This window comes from Paramisgurnus dabryanus, chromosome 3 (assembly GCF_030506205.2).
Source record: "Paramisgurnus dabryanus chromosome 3, PD_genome_1.1, whole genome shotgun sequence".
In the NCBI taxonomy this organism is placed as follows: domain Eukaryota; kingdom Metazoa; phylum Chordata; class Actinopteri; order Cypriniformes; family Cobitidae; genus Paramisgurnus; species Paramisgurnus dabryanus.
The window spans coordinates 21,814,945-21,831,511 of record NC_133339.1 but is presented as its reverse complement, the minus strand read 5'-3'; the positions used below and the strand labels follow the sequence as shown (position 1 = coordinate 21,831,511).

General features: G+C 37.2%; 1 protein-coding gene and 2 long non-coding RNA genes across 4 annotated transcripts; 2 read left to right on the top strand and 1 right to left on the bottom strand.

The window, feature by feature from the left end:
- Positions 1-269: 269 nt before the first annotated feature.
- On the top strand, positions 270-4,113 carry LOC135768503 (uncharacterized). Of its 2 annotated transcripts, none has more exons than XR_012336349.1 (3): positions 270-352; positions 606-776; positions 2,061-4,113. It is a non-coding gene; the product is annotated as an uncharacterized lncRNA (long non-coding RNA). The 2 variants fall into 2 exon arrangements; XR_010542177.2 differs by having other exon boundaries at positions 523-776.
- rundc3aa (RUN domain containing 3Aa) lies at positions 602-14,861 on the bottom strand. Its single transcript, XM_065252686.2, has 11 exons — positions 14,699-14,861; positions 5,536-5,651; positions 5,015-5,148; positions 4,856-4,941; positions 4,671-4,760; positions 4,131-4,211; positions 2,003-2,168; positions 1,640-1,797; positions 1,433-1,552; positions 1,254-1,354; positions 602-744 (listed from the first exon to the last, which is right to left on the bottom strand). Exons 1-11 carry the CDS (start codon positions 14,803-14,805, stop codon positions 602-604), a joined length of 1,302 nt encoding a protein of 433 aa, XP_065108758.1. The 5' UTR covers positions 14,806-14,861.
- On the top strand, positions 7,524-13,647 carry LOC135733898 (uncharacterized). Its single transcript, XR_010527050.1, has 2 exons — positions 7,524-8,017; positions 12,239-13,647. It is a non-coding gene; the product is annotated as an uncharacterized lncRNA (long non-coding RNA).
- Positions 14,862-16,567: the final 1,706 nt, after the last annotated feature.

Genomic DNA, 16,567 nt, shown 5'->3' with positions numbered 1-16,567 from the left:
ATATTGAGTGGGTTGCGTCATGGGGGCAGACATTTTGAATTCACATGGCCAGCTGGATGCTTTGGATACTTTTGCACAGCGAATAGATTGCATTTTTGGAATGGCACCAGTAACTATACCGTAAATTCAGCAGCAAGCAAATATTTTTAAAGTCCAAGGTGACCAAACGTGCGATTAAAAACTTGTATGTAGAATGTTGAGAATCTGTATATGTGTAATAACTAACAAGCCGTGTGTTTTGTTTACTCTGTTGTGTCTTTTTGATGCAGGGAATTCATGCCTGTGGGCTTTAATACCCGGTCCAAGGAATGTTGAAAACAGACAACATGCTGATGAAGACCAAATTGAAAAGGTGGAAGAAGACATAAATATAACATGGAAAAATAAGTGTATATTTTGAAAAACATTTTTCATGGTGTGATATTCAGATAAAACACCTTGTGGCGAAGAAACGTGCCTCAAATGATACTTTATATGTATATATTTTATATTTTTAAGTGTAATAATGTAATACTGTCACAGGGGATATCAGATCAATGCATGGTTTCCAGGATAGAAGTGCAGCATGGGAATGAGTTTGTTTTTTTGATTCTGGCGCCCCCTAGCTGGGGGAGAGGGCAGGACTTGGCTCTGTGCTGATGTTGACCAAATACTCATTGGATTTGAGACTTGCCAGAGACTTACAGCTGGGCAGAGAGGCCAAAGAACCACACAGTCCCAACATAGAGGGTGTGTTGTCTTTAGCTGGGGGAAAACAAGAAAAAACTACAGTAAAGGTACTTTGCATTGAAAGACATATTTTTTTTCACACACTAAAGATAATAAAAATGCTTTATGCCTGTCAATTGTTTTGCATAGGGACGCAGAAATCAGTATCACAAACAAAAGCATTTTCCCCTTTATTAGACATAGGCGGATACAAATAATAGCATCTGAAAAACACATTAAAACTCATTGTATGATTATTTTGAATTAGATAACAACGAGGTGCGGGTTGTATGCTTCGTAATTCTATGATTTTATGACCATCCTGATCATGAGTCAGTATTGAACGGTATTGGTAGACCTTAAGTCTAATTATTTGAATATTGGTATTGGCAGATTGTTAAAAAGATGGGGTAGTCTGATTCAGTATCTAGGCCTAGCAGAAACTGAACTTGCTGAACCTAATTAATGATTCATGCAACTAAACTGGCCAAACATTTCCAGAGAAAACCATACTGTTTCCCCGTATATGTGCTTTGTGTCTTTACCTGCTGACCAGGCTGTGTCTCCATTCTGATTGCCATCTTCCTTTTGAGAATCAGAGTTCAAACTTACATCAGCCGAGAAGTCCAAACTGTGAAAGCTTCTCCTGAACAGACACACATTCACAATACAAAACATGACCGTGTATTTATATTTAAAGATACCAAAGATAAACTACGCTTACCGGCGGAACAGCTTTACGTTTCCTCGGTTGTTGGGAGCTTGTGAAATTCTACATTGGTTGATGAGTGGAATAGAAAGGCCTTTAACCAAATGAGACGATTCACAAGGAATGATGCCAGTGCTACACAACATACCAGAATAAAGCCATTAGGGTTTGGACAACTATAGCATTGTCTGTGCATTACGTAGTGTGCGTGTGCGAGCGTACAGTTGTGCTTGCAGCTCCAGTATGATGTCCTCGAGTTCCTTCTTCTCTTGTTGGCTCTGGTTTTGCAATTCCTCTAGTTTAGCATCAAGCCTCTTGTTCTCAGTTTCAACATTTTTCAGCTGGGACTCCCTTAAGCGCACCAGTTCCTCTAAATAACCCTGAAAACAATGACATATACATTAAACTACTTTAAAATTAAAATATGTAATCTATGAGCCATAAAAATCTGCTAGTGCAAATGATTACATATTTTAAATTTAAAATGACAGATTATCTTAAACCAGCATGAATGTTCATGAACCATTGTTTTATGCCAATTAATGCAGTAGGTCTATCTGGAGGTCAAAAGCTGCTAATCTGAACCTTTTGGGCATAGACGATCTTGAATCTCTGCTCCATCTTTCTGCATTTGTTACTCCAGGTCTCTTCATCTGTTACCAGGGGAATGTAAGGATGCTCGGCCACGCTCTCATCACTGGCACTGCTGTCCACACTGCGGCGGTCCTCTTCATCGCTCATGTAGTCATAACTGAAGGAGAAACATCAACAGTGCTTTAATGATCAAAAACGTATATATTTGGTTTGTACATTACTGTCTCCCTAGGACAAATTATTGTTTCCTTGTTGTAAGTTGCTTTGGATAAAAGCATGTGCTAAATGCCTAAATTTAAATGTAAGTTATGAGGCTGCCACACACTACAAGATTATTGGGCCGATTTTCACAATTATTATTGTAATTTCTTGTTGCCTGTAGTCCATCATGCTAGTTTCCTCACATTTAAGTCCAATTTGACTTTGAGATATTTTGCAAGATTCACAGTCGGGGCTCTGGGTGCACTCTCAGAAATAAAGGTACAAAAGTTGTCACTGGGACAGTAGCCTTTCGAAAAGGTACACCTTTGTACCCGAAAAGTGCATGTTAGTACTGTAAAGGTACATACTGGCAGTTCAAAAATATATATTTGTACCTAAATGCAGGGCCGGCGCTAGCTATAGGCAGAGTAGGCAAATGCCTACGGCCTCAAACTTGGAAGGGGGGCCTCCATAACTGCTAAGTCCATGTGCGCTGGTCCGACAATCACTACTGACAGCATTAAATAAAGTTTTAAGGTAAGTTCAACTTTATGCGGTGCCCCCACTGCAAGAATTAAGTTTGTATTTAAAAAAGTTTGTATTTAAAGTCGAACAGCAAACAAAACTGGCATTACCTAAAGTAAACTGTCTGTATATCTTGTAAGTCCTCTACACTTTATTTTAGTTTTCAAATCATGAAAGTAGTTTGTCTGTTTAACTTCCAGTGGCAGCTGATTTGTATGGATATTTAAGGTAGTTTATAAAAAGGTATTGCAATAGTCTGATAGATAACTTTATACTGTATATTGGTTAAGTAAGAGAGAAATTCTTCTTTATACCAAGTTAAAATAAAAAAACAATAAAAGTTTTCTAGGAGGTGTTCACCTGTAATTTTTTTACGGTTAGGGTTTTTGCAATGTACTGTTGTCTTTTTAATTTTACACTTTGGAGAAAGCAAAACTGTTATCCTGTGTTATCCCAAAAAGGTGGTGTTTTTAATAAATGTGACTGCCTTCAAATTTTCAACACATGTGGTTTTGCATAATTTCTAATTACATTTTAACATAAAGTTAATCAATTTGTTGAAAAAACTTAATAAAAAGTAAAAGTAATGGGGAAAAACATGTTTATTACTAGTGCTCATCTGATTTCTTACGCAGTAGAAAAACACGTTCTCACATTATTCTAAAAATTAGAGGGGTGTGAGGGGCCTCCAACACACATTTTGCCTAGGGCCTCCAAATATCTAGAACCGGCCCTGCCTAAATGGTACATATTAGGACCTTTTTTTGAAGGGTTCTGCCCCAGTGACAGCTTTGTACCTTTATTTTTGACTTTGTGTTTGTGAATCGTATCTGTATAGTATGTGTGGTATGATGTCTCCACACAGTATAGGAACAAAACTTTTAATGATTTTTCATAATTACCATTATGAATTTTCCATCTTCTATGATTTTTTATTGTCACGTCTGTGTTCTCTCACATTATACAAATCTTTTAGTGTGGCCCATCTACAGATGCTAAAGTAACATAATATGTGACCCTGGACCGCATAAACCAGCATTGAAAAAAGATAGGTATGTATTAATTAGTCTAAATTGAGGTAAGAACATAGGGAAATATTGAAAAACTGTGTCGTTTTCCTTTTCAAGCGGATACTCGGGCTACTTATGACTGGTTTTGTGGTCCAGGGTCACACATGATACATAACATTCACCCTTAAACAGAATAAATTGCATTGAAATGCATACACCTTTAAATATTTTAAATGATACTGTAATGAATAGTTTTGTTATCATGTACTCACTCTTATATTATTATATTTTTCTATAAATAAAATGTGGGTGAGTAACTTTGTCAAGTTGTCAAGTTTGAATATATACATGAAAATTCTCTGCTTAATATTGTGACCTCTTACTTCTGGGTGAACTTTAGGTAAGGTGTGTAGTCGATCACTGCAGGTGTTTTTCCATCTAAAATCTCTCCTTTTAGACAAAAACTAATGGTTGATAAACAAACAAGGGATGTAGGTTAGTTAACAGATCATAAAAGGCTTTAAAATAGTTTCAAAGACATTCCTGGCGCCGGTTGCATAAAACTTTAAGGCTAGTCTTAAAAGTTAGTCATGAATTTTTTTCTTCAAGACTGATCATAACTGTTTTAAGTATGTTACATAGAAAGGTAGATTGGTCTTATTTAAATACAAATAATAAGACTGATTAGCCCTAGCTAGTTAGTCAGAATCATTCTTAAGACGCAGTCTTAATGTCACGGCTATGTTTATGCAACCGGCCACTGGCTAAACCCCTATTATAGCAACTAACATACAGTATCAAAATAACATATCATAAGGTGCAAGTTTATTATTTAAATAAAAAATAGAAAAATATTTTCTGTAACTGTCATTTAGTATTAAATAAACATAATGTGTACGTTATCATAACTACAGTGTTTTTACCTGAAGTCAATAGCACTAAGACCAATAAGCATCCCAGTCAGAACAGTCGCCTCCTCTCTTAGCATTACAGCACCATCATCATAAAATCTCCTGCAAAAACATCATTTACAAATCCATTAAATTACATTTCAATGATAAAGGCAACAGTAAAAAAATGTATGTGTAAAATGTTAAAAATGTCTGACCTAGTGGTTCGAGTGTCTCTTAAAGCTGTGGCGACATATTCAGACAAACGCTTTTCCATCAAAGCCACACGAATCCAGGCTCGTCCCTGTAGAAGAACAATGAGAAAAATAAATAATGACAGATAAAACAGAAAGGGATTCAAAGTAAAAAAGTCTTGCCTTCGCTCGTGATGTGCTTATGTTCTCTATGTTCTCAATGCTACTGATGCAATTGTTGTGAACTTTAATGCAGGCCAGACGAATATAGTCCCAAAAGCTCCTCTGGCCATCTGAACTGAACCAACCACCTGGACCTGATCAAAGAAAACACATTCAATCACATAATGCAAGGTCACAGACGCAGAACCTTGGAAACGTGTTACGCTTTGAAATTCAATGCAATGGTTTGTGTATGTGAGGATGTATGTGTGTTTTAGAAATTCATTTGTGACCCTACCTGTGAAATCCAGTTATTATTAATCTAATTAGGAGAATCGGAGCATCAAAGTTTGATTTCAATCATTAATTTTACTTTCGTTTCAATCTTTGACTTCAATCAATCTTACTCTGACAATATTATATTTTCCTAAAATGTTCTTTATTATTTAGGATGATTTAAAGCAGTAAATCACAAAAATGACTTTAGCTGGGATTTTACAGACTGGCTCACATTTACATACAAAATGAAAACTGTGTTCTACCTTTGAAACGGTGGCTGAGGATGTGCTCCAAAATTGCAGCAAAGTTAATAAACTCCTCCGAGGAGTCATCAATGGGCTCGGCAGTGTACTTCTCCAACAAAGTTTTCACTGAAAACCTGAGGAGGAAAGAAAAATTGATTGGTTCAATGGGTTTTCGTTTTCATTTATGTATAAAATTAGACTCGGATGTTTCTCCTAATATGACCCAACTGAGAAAATTATGGCACAAGTACAGACCTAAAGCTTAAAGGGACATTCCACTTTTTTAAAAAATATGCTCATTTTCGAGCTCCCCTAAAGTTAAACATTCGATTTTTACCGTTTTGGAATCCATTCAGCCGATCTCCTGGTCTGGTGGTACAACTTTTAGCATAGCTTAGCATAATCCATTGAAACTGGTGTAATAATCAAGGACTTTGCTGCCGTAACATGGCTGCAGCAGGCGTAGTGATATTACGCACTGCGCTGATATTGAAATTCACCAAGGGGACTATTTTCGGGCTGAATGGATTCCAAAACGGTAAAAATCGGATGTTTAACTTTAGGGGAGCTCAAAAATAAGCATACTGTATTTAAAAAAAAAAAAGTGGAGTGTCCCTTTAATTTGGTGAGCATTGGGTTAGCAGCACAAAATGGTTCAAGGGAAAACACATACTAATAAAATGTATACCTAAGTCACTTTGGATAAAAGCATCTGCCAAATGCATAAATGTAAAAAAATAATGTGTAGTCATTCCCCGCCATTGACGAGTTAACTCGTCAAATAAGAGAAAACGCTTCCTTGCCAAATGACAAGTTTTTCCGGCAATCCGTATTTCCGCTATTATCCACCAACTTATAAAACCCGGAAGCAAACCGTTAGGGCAATCCATGTAGGTTTTGATCATCACTCTGAATCTGAACCTCTATCAAAAGTCCTCCACAAAAATGCAACTATCAAAATTTGTTATTTTTGAAGAAACCTACCAATATTTGAAAGGTGATAAAAGAAAGAAAGAGTTTTTGTTTGTTTGTTTGAAAGCAGAGGGTCTGTTCTTTCATTTGATATATTGTATATTTATATTTTTAAAGAAGAACATTTTCTGGAAGGTAGTAAACTTGCTGGTGCTGGCTGGCAACTTTTTTTTTTAAATGCTGGCAGGGAAAGAGTTAAACATCCTCTTTCTATTTGTCTTTTTAATAACTCAAAACCATGCAGAAAAAAACACTACGTTGCAAACAATATGATCAGCACTGGGACATAAACGTAGGCACATCTCAACGCTGACATTCTAACTGATGGAGAGACAGGCGTTTTTGGGACCGAAGCCACAACGGACTGTTGAGGTCAATCCCAATTGTCCTGTGTGCAACACAATGGCCTTTTGATGGCATGTTCACGTTACCATTCCCACTATCACAATTGCAGGCCTTGTGCCCCCTACCAACAGTACAACGCTACAGCCACCTTTGTCTTCTCGCCCGGGTTCCATTACAACCTCAGTGCCTTTTGTTTTTTTTCTTTTAAGATCAACACTATAGTGAGCGAATCTCTACCATATAGCTCACACGCTCACTTTCCCCACCCACCCATTTACTCATTTGGTGGTGTGATCTATTTAGGGCTGTCCTCAATCTCTATACAGTTTCAATGACCGGCTATCTCTTACCACGGTCAAACCTGCAAAGCTCCGGCATGCCAAGACTTTAACCCACACACAGGCAAACAAAAAAGAAAGCCTGGCACCCTACATGCCTTCATGGGGAACACTAGTTTTACGGAAGGAAAGACTGCCCTGTCTGTGGGTGGCTCTTCAATAGCCCGGGGCAAGACTTCTATAACCATGGGCAAGTCCTCCATCACCCGTGGGGTCACCACAACCTCTATGGGTGATTCTACCATAACCAGAGGCAAGACCACCATCTCATTGGGCACGGCCAGCTTCAGCCGAGGCAAAACTTCAACCTCTTTCCGCAAGGCCCTCATGCCCAAACGCAGGACCAAGTAGATGGAGCGGAGAACCACAAATCCTGATACCGGGGGTAAGACTTTGAAAACAAGAACGACAGAGATAACCGATAAACAACAAGAGAGGCCGGAGGAGAGTTCAAAAGAATCAAAGGGAAAGGGATCCCTTTTACTGCGAAACACCTGCTTTACAAAAGGGAAAATCAAACTGATGAAAAGCAAAAAAGCCATTTCATGGGGGGCGACGGCTGTTTCCAGGACCAAAACTAAACTGAGGAAGGGAGAGACTGCATTTGTGGTGGGTACAACTACAATCACTCACGGGGAGACCACTAGTTCTTTGAGCAAGGCCACTTTGAGTCAAGGAGAGAAATCTGTGACTGTGGTTAAAACGTCTGTCAAAAGAGGAAAGGACACTCAATGGAATCTCTACTGGGATTTTCACCTGTGAAAAACGAAACCATAAACAGTAAATGTACTGTATACTGTATGTACGTGCACAGAGATTGACCTTGTTGTAGATCGTTCAAGCAGGTTTGTAGTCTTGTGAGATGCAAGTGTTGGCCGGTTTGCTTTGAGATTGTAAACAATGCATTAAGTTTGAATCCGGGTATGACGTCTTTCACCCAGAAATGGAATACGATCGAACCGTTGTTTTTAAGATATGTTTAAAAGAAGATGTACAGAGATCAGCCACTGTATAATATGGGTTTCAATGTAGATTATATGCATGCGTGTGCGAGAGGGTGTGCCGCTTGCACAAGGCTGTGTGATATAAATGATCGTATGTTGGCACAGCTGGAACAGCCGGTGGGTCGCTCACATGCACAATGCTGTCAGATGGAAATGGATCTGGAATGCGAGACTGTGGGAGGAGAATAAAAATAATTGGTTGCGTAAAATCTACTAACCAATTCAGAAGAAGAACTTAACATACCATAACATAATTAAAATGAAAAACATAACTGTTCATTAATTTTATATATATATATATATATATATATATATATATATATATATATATATATATATATATATATATATATATATATATTAATGTAGCATAAATGCTCAAATATAGCAAAATAATCCAATTTAATTGTCAATAAATAGCCTGCAAAACGCTTTGTGTGATCATTGCTCTTTAAATATTTCAAAAGGTTTAAAACAAAACAAAACAAAAAACGAATTAAATTGTCAATAAATAGCTTGCAAATGTTCAAAACATTCTCTGTGTTCTCATTGATATTTAAAACATTTGAAAAGTTTTAATTTGATGTTTAAACACATAAACAACATTTTTTACAAAACAATGCAATAATAATCCCGAAAAAAGACTAAACAAATGCATGGAATGCGTCTGGGTGTCCTCCAGAACACAAAGTTTGGAGATATCTGATATGATTACAAACTAGATGTTGAACAATGAAGAAAATAAATTAGGTAATTTTATATTTTGGGCTGAATCAAAATTTGTGTACAGTAGCTATAACTCTAAGACACTAGAGAGCGGTTCAAGTGAGGCACAACGCTACAGAAATAAAAGTGATGTCATTAGCGATTGTATCGTTCAACAATGTGTTCTTCAGTGTGTTCCACTGCCTCGCTTTTAGAGATGGCACAATAACATCTACTGTCCCCACAACCCCCAGAGAAAACGAAGGCCTCCTACGGCAGCCTCTTGTTCATTCACGGCACACAGGGGAGATATGTGGCCTGGTGGAGCCCACGTTACACTGTTCAACAAGGGCTTTATGCTGTTACATGAGGGTTGCTCTCGCCACGCTTAACATTCTGGTCCCATCCCGACACTAGTGGCTTGGACCGCCACACCCAACCAGATGCTGTCTGTGTGCGCTGGGATGTGTTGCTGCCAGGACATGCGATGAGCCAACGTTACTTCATCCTGTAGAACCAGGAAAACAAAAACTTCCCAAGGGAGAGCAGAGAAAGTTTAACCCTGAACGTGCTCCAGGTCGTCTAGGCTGGCCGCTGGAGGAGACCTCCAGGATCTTCTTTTCCTCCACCATGGGTAACACCAGCATTACGGAGGGCAAGACGGCCCTCAACCTGGGGAACACATCTATCAGAAGAGAGAAGTCCAAGATAATGTTGGGAAATTCCTCGATCTCTCGTGGGAAGAGCACAACATCCCTGGGCTCTTCAACTATGACCAGTGGCAAGACCAAGATCTCCATGGGTGCCGCTTCGTTCAGCCGGGGCACCAAGAGTACATCCTTCCGAAAGGCGTTTTTGCCCAAGAGGAAGACTCTTTAACAGGGAGTAAGGCCAAATTTTTGGGGACAGGGTGCTGGGAGTGGGGTGGGGGGAAGGTTTCAAAAACACAAGCAAATATTACAAGGAGCCTAGGAAACACTTCTGTGGGGATTATTTATTGCATCGTCCCATTATAACATTTTTATGATTTTTGCCATCCAAAAAACACAAACAAAACCCTTATATTTTGGATCAAGCTTCTTTTTAAGTTTTATGACTTTGGAATTTACCCTAAATACAGGTTAGTATCTGTATCTGTTGAGTCCAGTTAATGTGACTACAAAGGATGATGGTTAACATGTTGTCTAGTCTTGCACCTGACTATGTACAATAACAGATTCACCTATACGGCAGTCTGTTTATCTTACTAATTAACATTGATTTGTTAGTATGGTTTACTCCCATGTAATTTGTTGGTCTTGGTTGTACTGTATCATCTTTAAGAGTTGTTCTTCTGTATGATGGCTGTATGTAGCATATTTTCATTAGCTTAAACTCGGACAGTGTCTTTCAGATTTTAAGCAAGCAAAGATTTTGTCCCAGGTGGAATTTTTAATATTAGGCTTGATTTTATGAAAAATCAAAGCCATTAGTGGATTGGATTATTCCTAAACCAAGAAGTGTTTCCACAATAGCAATTCCATGCATCAAAAGCAATGCTAATCGGAACTAAATCCACAAATCAATCTTTTGTAATAAATCAACCAAATTATTTTACTGTACTACCGGTCACAGAAGTCCTGAATGACAAAAGAATTACAATATTAAACAACCAAAAAGTGTACGATTTTGTGAAAACCTGATCATTGCAAGCTAAAATAAACCTCTTAGCTCAGCAAGGCTAAAATGCTAATGCAGAAATGTGTCAGTATTACACTCTTGGTACGATTTGACACTGATAAACAAATGTGCTGCCCCTTGACAAATGGCTTTTGTGTTCGTGGTCCTGCCCACTTTGGCGACATGCTAAAAACATCTATAAAATATTACTAACTAGTTTACGCTTAAAACTTTCTATAACTTGTAAGTCAATCCATCATGGTTTAATCTACAAATTAGGACAGGAAAACTCCACTATTTATTATCTGACCAATTATAATTTCGCAACATCCCAATCTTATTGTTCTTTAAAACGTTCTAATATCCTATTATGTCCCTATATTCACCCATCTTGTAGGATCAACAGGATCTTTTGATCTTGGATTAGCTTTTCAACCAATCAGATTGACTAGATTGCCTTGTGTGACTTTATGATGGCACATATTACAGTTTACTATACTAGAACTAAATATCTTGTTTCTCTTTTCTTCACAATATACAAATAACTCACATCCATACAGTCGAAATATCTGAGACTACATTAAAAGTTTGGGAACTGAAATGCTATTTTAACCTCCGAATAAACTAAAAGTTGTTCTAAAATGTAAAAATGTTAGAAAAACTAAAAAATTATGACATAAAATGAATTTAAGATTATTTAAGATTATGCCTTATGGGTTACTAATCAAATATGCAAATTTGTTTATATATGCAAATATGTTTATATATTTTTCAAATATGCAAGGCTGTGAGGTTTTACACAAACTTGCAGTCCGTGTCAGCAATTATGGTCTTATTAAATTACAATGTAAAAAGTGAAAGTTGGATCTACTAAGAAAATGTAGCTTTTTCCATATAAATTTTTCAAAGTTGAAAGAAATTAAATGTTTCAGGTTACCAATTGAAGAACTTTTATAAGTTAATCCAACTTTCACTGTTTACAGTGTAAAAGGGATGCAAAACACAAAAAAACAGTCTTTTGTATTTTTGTAGATGTATTTTTTCATAAAGAAAGTCATCTCACTAGCATTTAAATGTTTGTAATATGAAAAAGTATATATAAGTTACAGATAAAGTTGTTAAATGGGTTAAGTATGTGTTGACAAGGAGTTAAGTAAGTGATAAGCAGGACTAGTGCAAGTTCATTCCAGCCTGATCTCACTGGAATGTTTTATGAGTTGGCTAATTGGTATGCATTAGTTCAAAGTAAATCATACATAAACACACTATTATTGTAAAAAAAAAATGAAACTCCAATATAACAGAGGCGAAAGCAAATCGTAAAAAAAACGTACGAATGTGGTCATACAAATTAAAACAAATTAGCCACCTTGTAAAACAAGTGCAAATTGTGTTGTTCATTCAGCTCTGACTTCTCAGATGTAGAGTAGAAGTTAAAGTTGATTTAACTTCCAATCAGAAGCATGTTTGGTAAAATAACAGTGACGTTGACGTGTTCCTAAAAAATGAAAGGGTAAAAGAAATGCTCTTAAGAATGAATTGAAAATTTGAAATATGTTTCTTTACCTTAATCTCCCAATAAAATATCTCCAGGTTTAAAATGCTGCTGCTAACAACCTCCAAAGAAAATTATGTTGTTATTTTAACGACATCGACATTTATTTTTTTACTAACTCAATGGTCTGTGTATCATTTCAGATCCAAATACCATACACAAAGCAAAAGCTGTTGGTCCTACTAATACGAAGACTGAGTCAAAAGCTCATCCCTGAATTACCGAATCATTGGACATCACACCATTACATTGTCTGAAGGACTTTCTAAAAGAAATGGGAAAAGCCAAGAATAGGGGACATCAACAAGAGCCTTTTTTGACCGCTGGAACTCTTTACACTTCATTATTTGCCAAACCCTTTACACCTGCCATCTGCAAGATTATGTTATAGATCAACATTACTGTATCTCTTTGTTTGATGTACTGTACTCTTTACCTGAAGATGAAAAACAATGTTATTCTTACACATTTGGTAGACACATTTCAGTATGTTTAACCCATGACCTTGGCAATACAACCATCACTCTTTACTAGTTGATCTACAGTGTTGAAAGCATTCATAGTTTCAAAAAAACCAAAAGACTAAGTAATATATGCATATGCCCTTATAATGAAACTGACATTTGTTTAGTCTGGGTTTATTTGTGTAAACTGTGTGACTGTCTAGTTTTATTATGTTTGTCAGTTATCCAGATCATATGTGTGTAACTATTGTAAAAGAGGAAACATAGCGATATCATTAATGCTTTCTATCGTAGTACAGAATGAATTCATCTTTAAGAGATGTGGGTGGGGGTTATTGGTTGTGTGCTTACATTGTGAAACTAACTATGTTTCTGTTGGTCAAAACCCTTCTCCGCAATGTCAACAGCTCTCGCTTTTATTGATAATATATGTTGAAAACTCAAGGGAATTGTGGGCTGCATGCGCTATGAAGATTACACTTTCTTATAGTCACTATAAGTGAAAATTTATTCGATCACTAAAGGCAAACCGCAACAGCAGCATTCCCAATGTAATAGGACATGTCAACTGGGAAAGTGGAACAATGTGAGCCGAGAGATATGACAATGAGGATGAGGGTTTGGTGATTGAGAGTGAAGGAAATATAATATAACGGTCTCCTGATCTCAACATAACAGTGAACTATAGCTGATAGAGACACTGAATTTTAGATGATCCAATTTAATGACATATTGTTTGGAATTTCTTTGCTAGCATCCATTATGTAACATTCTTTATTTTATCTTGTCAAGTGTCCTGTGTATCTTGTCTTTAAATGTTTCACAGCTCTGTCAGGGCTGAACGGGGGATGTGGGTAGAAGATAAAAGCCTTTGCCCCTTTGCGACAAAAGTGTCTTTGTGTCTATAATAATCTGTAAGGCTAAAGTCAATTTTTGTCATTCTTTCACGTTTTTTCCACAGTGCATTAGCATAGTATGTGTTGCATGCATTTAACAATTTCTGCATTATGCCATAGATGGTAGAACTTTGGAAAGTTTGGTTCTGGCCATGGTGCTGTACGCCTAATAAATATGTGCTGACATTAAAAGTGTTCTGTTTTCGTTTTACTTTCCATTCAGAAATCAAAATATTGAACTATCTTTTAAGTACATTTATTATGAGCCTATGTTCTTACGTGCCCACATTCTTATTTGTTTAAGGCAAAGAGATGGGAGTGATGATGTCACAGTAGTTGCCATCTCACAATCATCTCTTTGATTGCATTTCTATTATGACAAAACAATGGTGCTGCTGTCCCAACAACTGTGTTCTCTGTCCATTCAGCAACTGTACATGACCCATGGCTGGGGCGCCCCCAAACACCATGAATTATTCAACACCTACTTTATCTGCTGTACCAAACAAGTGCTTAAGTGCAGCTGTAAACCATCCCACACATCACTGAAGATCAGAAAGCAGTGATGGGATTCAGTGTATATGATTTGTATATATCGCACTGGGACAAGATGTTTACATTCAAACATTGCTAGCACATAATGAAGGGCTTGACACACTTTAAGCTCACATTACATTTTTAACTGTAGGTTAAGCCAAGAAAAAATTACTTGCACTTCTTATTTGGCATCCTGAACGAATTTGAAAGAACCCTGAAGAGCATTAACACACTCAAAAAAAGTGCTCGGATGGATGCAGTGACGTCATGGATGCTGGCCTCTTGCACTTCCTGTGAGGGACCAGCATCCTTAAAGGGCTCCTCATTCAACAATGAGCATGCATTTAAACAATAAAAGATCAATCTTATGATTTACCCCTTATGGCCTATCCCCTAGTTAAACATAACAAAAAAATACAAAATTACACAAATTAAACACTAAACATGCACAGAACCAGAAGCTTTTATCAAAATTGCATATCAAATCTTTATGTGATTCATGTATAGCTATGCAAGCCAATTTCTTTTAACGTATAGAACTGCATGATTAGTATTATAGACCTGGGTAACACGATAAGCTGTCATAGCTGTTTTTGCCAAGGTAACGCCGTATTATAAGCGCTGACTTTCAAGACACGACAATAACAAACGCTGCGTCTCCTGCGCATGCAAGGCAGTTTACACGCGCGTGATTTAATAACACTACCTGCAAACGGTGATGAGATTTTTGCGCTCGACGGCGATGTTTCTAGAAGAGGATTTTTTCGACGTAAGACCCATAGCCATTGCGGTCTCCAGACAACCTGACTTCATTCAGCGGACGCCGCACCGAGACTGTAGGTGTGTTCGACTTCATGCGGTGCGGCGTTGCGCAGACCGATCGGTGTATGACATCACACTGTCGCGAGAGACCCAGGGGAACCGGTTGTGGCTAGAAGGGATATAGCTCCGGCTTTCTCGTGAAATATCGCCGAATGAGCGTTGTTTTCATCCTAATCCTACACACAAACCGAACCCTACACCCAACATATCGCGAGATTTGGCGGTAGCTGTTTCTCATCTAGCCAGAACCGACTAGTCCTAGACTAAAATAAATTTAAGAACGGTCCAAACTGAAAACAACTTGCACTGACATCTTAAAATATATCAGTGCCCTTTGTTTTGCCTCAAAATGCACACAAGTAATGTTTTATATTTATTAAACTAGATATATTTCTTAATTAAACTGAGGCCTAGTCCTGGCATAAATTAGTCTCGGTCTGGGAAACCGCCCATTTAAATGTTTAGTTACATTAAAAGAGCGCCGTTCCAGACATTATTTCCGAGTTGAAGAAGAAAATATCCTAAATCCGAGTTGTCTGGAACTTGGCATAATGTTAATTACTATACTATGTAGTATGAACAGAACTGATAAACTGTAGTAAATACTGTTGTATATATATAAGTATTTACTATAGTTAACTTTAGTAAAAGTTGAAAAACGTATAACAAACTTGCACAAATAATTAGTATTATTTGTAAGGTCAACATTGCCATACCCAATAAATAAGAGATATGAAGCAGATATATAAAATGACCACCAGGGAGCGCTGTTTCACTGAATGTATTCTTTATTATTTACTATAGTAAACTGTAGTTATATTGTTATATTGTGTTACATTTACCAAAGTAAATATTTAAGCACACTACAATATTCACTAGTTTTCTAATTACTTTATTTAAAAAGAGCTTCATATTTCAGGACTATTTATAATTCAGATAAGCCTTTAAAGGCGGGGTGCATGATTAAAAAAAAAACGTCTTTGGAAAAGGGAGTCGGGTCGAGTACCAAAACACACTTGTAGCCAATCAGCAGTAAGGGGCATGTCTACTAAGCGACATTGTTGCCTGGGTTGCGTATGTGTGGGGCGGGTCTATCAAAAGAAGGTCCAGATTCTATTGGGGTATAAGCGTGTTTGTTTAAGGAATATTCAATTTTCTTAAAAGAAAAATCAAGATAATTTACTCACCACCACGTCATCCAAAATGTTTATGTCTTTCTTTGTTCAGTCGAGAAGAAATTATGTTTTTTGAGGAAAACATTGCAGGATTTTTCTCATTTTAATGGCCTTTAATAGACACCAACAATTAACACTTAAATCAACACGTAACAGTTTTTTTCAATGGAGTTTCAAAGGACTATAAATGATCCCAAATGAGGCATAAGGGTCTTATCTAGCGAAACGATTGTCATTTTTGACAAGAAAAATAACAAATATACACTTTTAAACCACAACTTCTCGTCTAGATCCGGTCCAGCGCAACCTAACGTAAATGCGTAGTGACGTAGGGAGGTCACGTGTTACATATATAAAACGCACATTTGCGGACCATTGTAAACAATAAACTGACACAAAGACATTCATTAGTATCAGTTGACATACAACAACATAGGAACGGTCCTCTTCCAACACACTTGTAAACACTGGGGCGGAGTTTCGCGTTCATCCTCTGTGACCTCTTGACGTATTGCGTGGGGTCACGCTGGTGCATCACTACTGGATCTGCACGATAAGTTGTGGTTTGAAAGTGTATA